Source organism: Lycium barbarum, chromosome 12 (assembly GCF_019175385.1).
Source record: "Lycium barbarum isolate Lr01 chromosome 12, ASM1917538v2, whole genome shotgun sequence".
In the NCBI taxonomy this organism is placed as follows: Eukaryota; Viridiplantae; Streptophyta; class Magnoliopsida; order Solanales; family Solanaceae; genus Lycium; species Lycium barbarum.
This window is the reverse complement of record NC_083348.1, coordinates 13814306-13823815: the sequence shown is the minus strand read 5'-3', so window position 1 is coordinate 13823815 and position 9510 is coordinate 13814306. Positions and strand designations below refer to the sequence as shown.

Genomic DNA, 9510 nt, shown 5'->3' with positions numbered 1-9510 from the left:
AATTGCAGGTAATTAAAATTGTACAAATAAATGTTATGGTGATCTTTTCACAGCTATAGCCAAATAAGACCCATATATTATTGTGTCGGTAAAAAATATAATCAACCAAAGGGTTATTGTGTGTGTAATAAATACAATCAACTAAAAGATCACACAATTAATTACCTGTACGTTTCAAGAAGAATAAAAGAAAAGGAATAAATATTTATATTTAATTATTTTAGTTTTTCTAGGAGCAAAAAGACTCCACATAAGAATGAGGCTCTAATTAAAAAAATAACTAATTGTGACATCCAAAAGGAGAAGAAGAAGAGCGGTGAGTCGGCAAAGATGGTAAAACACCGGCGACAGGTGGGGGTGGGCCCACAGTTCTTCAAGATTATATTATCTCCTCATTCCTCTAAATTAGTAAGTTCCTTTTCTCAATTCATCCATCCAAATGCATTTTCCATCCTTTTCCTGTTTGTTCTTGTATATATGTTTTCATCTTAATCTCTCTCAAGATTTTTAATTCCCCTTTTTGGTTTGTAAAAAATGAGTGTGGTCCCCAATACTTCATTTTCCATTTTTATGCCTGGATTTTAACTTATTTTCATTAATAGTACACTGAAAATTTTAATACCATCATACCAATTTAACTTGTAGTACGCTTTATTTGTCTTATTTTCATGTTACTAATTCCACTTGTTGTGGGCAATGACCTGTAATCTACGTTGTTCGGACTCTTCAAAAATGTCGAATGCTGTAGGGTTTTTGGTGCAACATTTTCTGAGAGTCCAATTAAGCAACATTTCAAGTGATCAGATTGTGTAAAACCTAAAAAAATCTTATTGTAATATTCCAACCAACAATGTTAGAAAAGACAGAATTTAAGTAACATTGTGAAAAATTCATTTTGGTCTCTATATTTCTGGTGGTTTCCTTTACATGAAACAGCTGCAACGACAACTAGTCTCAGTCCCAAATAAGTTGAAACTGTCCATTAAACAGCTGTTTGTAATATTTTGGAAAAAACTGTAAACTTTCATGATAATTTTAATAAACGGATATATTATGGAAATGCTGCGCCTTTACTAGTTGTGTCTACTGTTGGTGGTTTCAATTTTCTATAAAGAATGAGACCATACTCGGCGAGTGAAAAATAAAATTTCAAATACTCCCTCCCAATTTATGCGGCACCGTTTGACTTGACATAGAGTTTAAGAAAGAAAGAAAGAAAGACTTTTGAAATTTGTGGTCTAAAACGAACCTTAGACATTTGTGTGGCTTAACAGAGGAATTTCAAAGTAAAATTGTTTTCTACTTATAGAAAGGTGAGATTCTTTTTGGAACAGACTAAAAATGGAAGGGCGTCACATAAATTGGGACAGAGGGAGTAGTATAAGAGGGAGCTCTCTTTGTTTGTGAGTTTTTTTGACAAGCTAGGGAGAGGTTAGGACTTGTTTCGAATGGTAAAGCTACATAAATAGCCAAATATAGCCGCTTTCAAGAAGTTCTTCTTGCAAGATCTCGTGCAGAAATATGGCAATATATACCTAGTCGACATTGCTGTCGAAGGAGACCAGGGTCTGTAGTTGAAGATGTTGCAAGAGGAACTTCTAAACACCCATACTCATTGGCAGATAAAAAATAATTACCCTGATGGATGTTGTTCCCTATATTATCTCGTGAAAACCTTTATAATGATATCTTTTCAGAGTGTCACTACATGTTACAAATACAATCCGAAATAGATAGATATCCCATCTGAATCAAGGTTTTGATAGACTTTAAAGCTCAACTGTCAAAAAACACAAGGTTGAAACATTTCTACTTGTATAGTTACTGGCAGTTTGCAGCACATTATTTACTTATCTCTTTTTCATATTACTCATTTTTGCTTTTAAGGTGAAGTAATTGTGCAAAAGCTCATTATACTACTAGTTGATAAAATTATATTCTTAAAATAACCTTTGAAGTTGCATGCATCCTTCCATGATTTTCATATAGATTGAACGAGGGTAGATCCCTAATATCAGAGCTGATGTCAAAAACCCAAAATTCTACTTTATTCCATACCTCATATGAAAGGCCAATCAGATCAGTCCGTTTGATGCTGCAATGTTGTAAAGAAAGTCATGTAATGTATCTATGGTTGCAATGCCTGTCACGTAGCTCTTCGAATGTGCACAAGTGGCTAAGGATTTTAGCATAATGACATTCTCCATAGGATTTATGTACTGTAATGTGTCGAATTAAAAGGGGTTAGATACAGGTTTATGGTAAGGTATTTGGCAAACCTTAATTTAAATATAATCCAGTCTCAACTAAGTTCCCTGTTTTTGAGCGGTATATAGATTGAATAACATGACTATTTTGAATTGAAGACCTTATTAAAAAAACAAATATGAATACTTTGAACTTAAGATTAGGAATTAGAAAGGTTTCTACTCTTGTTAGCACTTGGTTATATAAAACCTTTGTAAGAAAGGGATATGGACAAAAAATGAGGCTTATTGACAATGGACAAGAATTTTTGGCTTTCATATATAATCCATTTCGAAGAAATTAGGGATTAGCAATCAGTTTTGTAAAACGTGATTGGCAGATATTAGAGCCGAGCTTAACTAGTCACTTCCTATATTTGCTGTTTGTCTGTACAGGATTTTCTTACTTATTAACTTGCTATGGCATTTTCTTTCTCCATTTCCCAGTGGCTATATGTGATTGGAAACTTTACTACAGTTTCTTCAGCTATCTTACAGCAACTTCTTGGTCTACAAGTTCTCTTTTCTTTCCATTTGTTTTCATCTCTTATTTTGTTGTTCATATCTTTCCAATTTGGTATCCTGCAGCAAATCCCAGATGAATTTTTAGTGAAGTATGGGGCCGATCTGCGAGATGTTGTGTCCCTTGAGGTCCCAAGTGGCGCAAAATGGGAAGTAAAATTGCAAAACTCTAATGGCATGACATGGCTGAAGGAGGGCTGGAACCAGTTTAAGGAGTACTATTCAATTGGTTGTGGTTACTTTTTACTCTTCAAATATAATGGAAACTCTCATTTCTCTGTCTTCATATTTGATTTAAGTGCTTCCGAGATTGAATATCCTTCTGGCCCAAATGAAGATATGCCACCAGAGAATGTTGTAAATATAGTGGGTGATGCTAGTCACAAGAAGAAGGTATGCAGGCCTGAGACACAGAATAATTCATGTGATGACATCATGAATGATTCTCTGAGAAACAAGACTGCAAAAGGTATAGCACCAGAGAATGTTGTAAATATAGTGGGTGATGCTAGTCACAAGAAGAAGGCATGCAGGCCTGAGACACAGAATAACTCATGTGATGACATCATGAAGGATTCTCTGAGAAACAGGACTGCAAAAGATATAGCTCCAGAGAATGTTGTAAATATAGTGGGTGATGCTAGTCACAAGAAGAAGGCAGGCAGGTCTGAGACACAGCATAATTCATGTGATGACATCATGAACGATTCTCTGAGAAACAAGACTGCAAAAGATATAGCACCAGAGAATGTTGTAAATATAGTGGGTGATGCTAGTCACAAGAAGAAGGCAGGCAGGTCTGAGACACAGAATAATTCATGTGATGACATCATGAACGATTCTCTGAGAAACAAGACTGCAAAAGATATAGCACCAGAGAATGTTGTAAATATAGTGGGTGATGCTAGTCACAAGAAGAAGGCAGGCAGGCCTGAGACACAGAATAATTCATGTGATGACATCATGAACGAATCTCTGAGAAATAAGACTGCAAAAGTTACAGAAATAGCAGATCACTCATATTCAAAACGACAAAAGTCTGGTGTTCGAGTATTCCACCCTAACAGGGTGAAGCTTGAGAAACCAGACGTGGAGGAGGATTTGAGTTGTGCAATGCAAGAAGATAAAAGGAAGGAGATTAAGGAGAACCTTAAAAAACAAAACATGGAGAAGAATTTGCACTGTGCAGCAGATAGAGGAAATGGTATACTGATTAAATTTTTTGTGCCTAAATTCATGCTTTCTTCTTGTTAAATATCTTGAGAATCTTCCGTTGTGGTACAAATTCTGCTTGAATTATGTTAATGTCAATAATTTTCTGCTTACTTTCTCTTTGTATCCTCCTCTCCCTTCCCCGGTCCCCTTCTTTGGCAGAGGACTGCAATGAAGTACTAGATCCATCAACCTTCAAGATGACAAACACTACCAAATGCAATAAAAGGAAATATTCTATCAGTTTGGAGGCATCACGTTGTAGGTATCCTTTGAGAAGTAAACAGGTGAAGCTTGAACAATCCGATGAAAACGGGAGTCCTTCATATTCTGGAAAACAAAGACCTGCCGCTTCACTATCCTCTCCTGGTACTCAGTTAGAAAGAAAAAAGTCTAACAGGGCGAAACTTGAGAAAGCAAACTCAAAAGAGGATTTCTGTTGTGCAGCGCCAAAAGAAAAAAAGGAGACTAACATGGAGAAACTTGTAAAACAAGATAGGCAACATAATTTATATGGTGAAGCATATAAATTTGAAGGTAATTGGTTTTTTTATTTGTGCCCATTCTCGTTGATGCTGCTAGTTCAGTAACAAGACAACTTTCCTTTGTTAGACTAATTACATTGAATTATGTTACGACGGATGACGTTCTTCTTCTGCTCTCCTCCCTTCCTTTCCCCCCTCCCTCGTCATCGTTTTGGCAGGGCTTTGCAATGAAGTACCAGTAATGGATCCCTCAGCATCTAAGGTGACAACTACGAATCAGCATAGTCGAAAGAAAATTGCTATCAGTTTGGATGCATCAAATTGTCGGTATCCACTGCGAAACAAACAATTAAAAGAGGTTAAGATTGAAAAAGGAGACGTGGAAGGTATTTGGTTCAGTAACTTGTTCTTTGTGAGACTCATCATGTTTAATTATGTTATGATGGATGCCATTTTTCTTCTTCCTCCCCTCCCGCTTCATCTTTTCTGCAGAGAACCACAACGAAATACCAGTGGTGGATCCCTCAGCAACTAAGATGACAACCACTAATCGACATCATGAAAAGAAAACTAGTGCCAGTTTGGATACGTCACGTTGTAGGTATCCACTGCGAAGCAACCAACTGAAAGAGGTGAAGCTTGAAAAACAAATCACGGAAGAGGATTTGCTTTATGTAGCACAAAAAGCAAAAAGGAAGAAGGCTAACAATGTGAAGCTTGAGAACAGAGATGTGGAAGGTATCTTGTTTAGTAACTTGTCCTTTCTTAGACTCGTCACATTGAATTATGTTATGATGGATGATAGTTTCCTTCCTTTCTTCTCCCTTCTTTCTTCCCCTCCCGTATCAATTCTTTTGGCAGAGCACTGCAAAGAAATACCAATGGGGGATCCCTCAGCAACTAAGAAGACAACCACTAATCGAGATAATGAAAAGAAAATTACTACCAGTTTGGATGCATCACATTGCAGGTATCAGTTGCGAAGTAAGCAACTGAAGCTTGAACAACGGGAAGCAAGAGGAAATATGCATAGTAAAACGCCAAAAAATATAGTAGCAGATTCTCCATATTGTAAAAAACAAAATTCTGGCCTTCCAGCACCCTCTCCCTCTCCAAGTTGTCAGCCTATCAGGGTGAAGCTTGAAAAACAAGACAATTTGTTTTGTGCAGCAGAAAAAGCAAAAGGGAAGGAGACTAACAATGTGAAGCTTGAAACAGGAGATATGGAAGGGAATTTGAATAGTGCAGCTAATAAAGGAAAGGGTATGTCTTTCCATTTCTTTACGGTTACTCTCATGGAGACTACTTGTTCAGTAACGAGAGAATCTTGCATTGTTTTGACCATTTTGTGTAATATAAGAGATTCTTTGGTCTTTCTTCTCTCTCTCAGATTCCACAGCCTCTGAGTTGAAAAATAATTGGCAAGAAAAAGGTGTTACCCTCAGAGAAGCACAACTGAGGAATGCAGTAAACTTCAATCCTAACTTCACTGTTTCTATGCAGCCCACTTATGTCTCGAGAAACTTCCAATTGGTAAGTTGTCAAGTCAAGAGATGTAGCATCCATTGCCTTTTGGTAGATGTCGAGTCCTACTGTCCCGAGGGGTCAAGTGCCCTTGTCTTTCGTCTGTTAAAGGAGAAGGGGATAAAATAACTAAGGATCCAATAAAAGAGTAACTCTTATAGCAATTTCTGTTTTTGCAGGATCTACCTGATAACTTTTTCAATAAATATATCAAAGAGGGGGAAACCATTGTAAATCTACGAGTTTCTGATGGGAGAACTTGGCGTGCAAAGTTGTTTATTCGAGCAAATTGTGCGAAGATCCAATTATCAGATTGGAGAGACTTTGTGCTCGGAAACAGTTTAAAAGAGCATGACACTTGTGTCTTTGAGCTGATTGACGCCATTGAGCCAGTGCTAGACGTGTCAATTTTCCGAGCCAAGACTCCCGTTTCCTGAAAGATAGCCTCCCATTTTGCAAGCGTGTTCTCTACTTTAGCTTTCTGTCCATCTTGAACTTTTCTGGAAGGTGTTGAGCCTGTTATAGACGAACAGTGAGCTCAAGGATATTATGACCTTTACTTTCCTAAGATTGAGCTTATGTGCAGTTCTTGGGATGAAATTTTGTTTTTGGTTGTATTTCTCTTTACATCTATTGTGGTGTCCTCTTCTTTTACTTCCTTCTATGTCCCAAACGTACTAAGCAATTATCATTAAAAACTTTACCATGTTGGAGAATTTCTTGACACTACATATTCACCTGTTGTCCCTGGTCACTCCTTCCACTGATATCTAATATCTTCATTTGCAAACTGAAAATGAACTACTTTTGTTTTTGGTTCATTCTAAAAGCATGAATACTTCTTATTTTTGGGTTCATGCTGAAATCATGTTTTAAATTTCCAGTGATTGCCTGTCAGTTAGACATCAACCTTATTATTGGAGTAACATTTTGTACCTTGAGCCAAACTATTGTCCTTCATCATGGTTATTGGTTACCTTAAAATCGGATCTCTTCAATTTTCTTATCATAGCTGTTGAATCCTCCATTATTGTAGCCCCAAAATCAGTTTGCCTGATAATATAATATCTCTTCTACTGCTGCTGATTAGATATCTCTCATTGCTTTACAAATGGAGGTTTTAGCTATTCTCAATGTAAGAATGACTGCGGAAAAGAAAAAGAAAAAAAAAATCAGATTATTAAAGGTCTTAGTCTTGCACGAGATAAGTAGCGCCTAATGGTGTGACCTATAAAGTGTGAGATTTATAGATGAAGGTTCAAATTTCAGCGGAGATAAAATTATTAGGTGATTTGTTTCATATATCTAAGCTTTGATGGTAGAGTTATCATGTACTCCCTCCGTTTCAATTTATGTGAACCCATTTGGCTGGACACGACATTTAAGAAAGAGTGGAGACTTTTAAAACTTGTGGTTCAAAGTAAGTCTTGAATATTTGTGTGACTGTAAATCATTTCATAAAGTGAATTTGTTTCCAAATGAGGAAAGAGGTTATTCATTTTGGCACGGACTAAAAAGGAAATAGATTCACATAAATTGAAACAGAGGGAGTATTTGTTATGGTGAGAGATAACAGTACTGTTGTTTGTTAAACAAAATAAAAGTAATAAAAAAGAAACAAGGTGAAGACAACCCGCTTTAGTTAAAAAAAAAAAAAAAAAAAAAAAAAAAAAAAGGGTGAAGACAACCCACTATTTTGGCAGCTTGAATTGATGATTGAAGGAAGAAGCGTTTTATTGGTTTGCTTTGGAAGGGGCAATGAGAGATTGAAGTGTGGGAGCATATTTGAATATATTTAACACAAACTCCTGATGAATATCCCTACGAAGATTAAAAATGAGTATACATTAACTTAGTACAACAATGTAATAAGGTAGCAAATCCATTTCTTTCTCATTTAGCATTATAACAAGTACAAAGTATGCCATATATATAAACTCCTGATCAATATCACTACGGAGATAAAAAATAAGTTCACATTTTAGCATACTAGAACAATGTAATAAGGTCGCAAAATCCACTTTTAGACATTTAGCATTATAATAAGATGCAAAGTATGCCAGTCCAAAAGGTATATGAGTAACTCGGTTTTGTCACTGGGACTTGACAAATTGTGTGCGTGTGTAGTTTCACAGAATTAAGTTGAGCAAATTTTTATAGTTTAAATGAAGCGTGGAATTTAGATATGGAGTTTTTGAATTGGTTTTTTTCCTTCTTATGGGTTATATATAGGGGAAAGAACATGATTACCCCTAAAAACAAACTATTTACACACTTATACAGTTATACCCCTTTATTTTGATGCCACCTAAAATATTTACCAGTGTGCTCTCCATTTGTCATTCTCATTTCTGGCTGATGTCATTGTGACGTCAGCGCTGCATACTGTCTTGCTTTTTATGATGCTTGTTGATTTTTGTCTTCTTCTTTTTTGATTTTTTTTGTTCTTTTTCATTTGTTGCTTTAACTTTTTATTAATTTTGTCCTTCTTTTATGTCTTTTTATTTTACCTTTTAAAAATAAAAATAAAAGATAAAAATAAATATAGTACCATTTTTAGACTGATAAAAATATAAAACAATTAAATAATTATAATACAACAAGAAATAATTAAGAAAACAAAATACTAAAATCACTATTTTATATATTAAAATCATAATTAATAGAATAATATTTTTATAAATCAATTTTTTCTCCTTTTCTAATTTCATTTAGTATTTTAAAATTAATTTTCTTTATTTTCTATTTTTTCATTATCTAGTTTTACACATCTTTTGGCTACTTAATTGTTTTTCTATATAAATAAAAAAGATATCTGGTATAGTAAATTTTCTTGATATTTTTTTCTACACCTAAAAAAGTAACTTATTCTAGCATATAGTATACCAAATCAGTAAAAATTAAAGTATGCTAATACGGTTTACTATGATACCTACATGGTATATATCATATACTGAGAGGGTATTATAGAAGATTGGTAAATTCCTTCAAAAAACTACTTGGTCCTATATGATACCCATATGGTATATCATATACTGATAAGGTATCATAGAGAACTGATAGTTCATTCCTTCAAGAAAAATACTCAATCCTCTATGATACCTACTTGGTATATATCATATACTAACATGGTATCATTGAAGACAGATTCATTCCAACACTACTCAGTCTTCAATGATGCCTACATGGAATATCATATACTGAAAGGGTATCATTGAGGACTATCAATTCATTCCTTCAAGAAAAATACTCGATACTCCATGATACCAACCTGATATATGTAATATATGGACAAAGTAACGTTAAGGTAAAATTCATTCAAACACTACTCAGCCCTCTATGATGCCCACATGGTATATATCATATATTGATAAGGTATCATAGAGGATTGATTCATTTCTTCAAAAAATATACTCCTCAGTCCTCTATGATACCCCTACAGTATATATCATATACTAACGGGGTATCATAGAGGACTGATTCATTCATTCAAGAAAAACACAACCCAATCCTCTATGATG

General features: G+C 35.0%; 1 protein-coding gene across 1 annotated transcript; it reads left to right on the top strand.

The window, feature by feature from the left end:
- Nucleotides 1–238: 238 nt before the first annotated feature.
- On the top strand, nt 239–6718 carry LOC132621571 (uncharacterized). Its single transcript, XM_060335893.1, has 8 exons — nt 239–408; nt 2835–3972; nt 4143–4517; nt 4684–4851; nt 4958–5203; nt 5327–5728; nt 5856–5998; nt 6169–6718. The coding sequence occupies exons 1-8, from the start codon at nt 331–333 to the stop codon at nt 6424–6426; spliced, it is 2808 nt and encodes a 935-aa protein (XP_060191876.1). The 5' UTR covers nt 239–330; the 3' UTR covers nt 6427–6718.
- Nucleotides 6719–9510: the final 2792 nt, after the last annotated feature.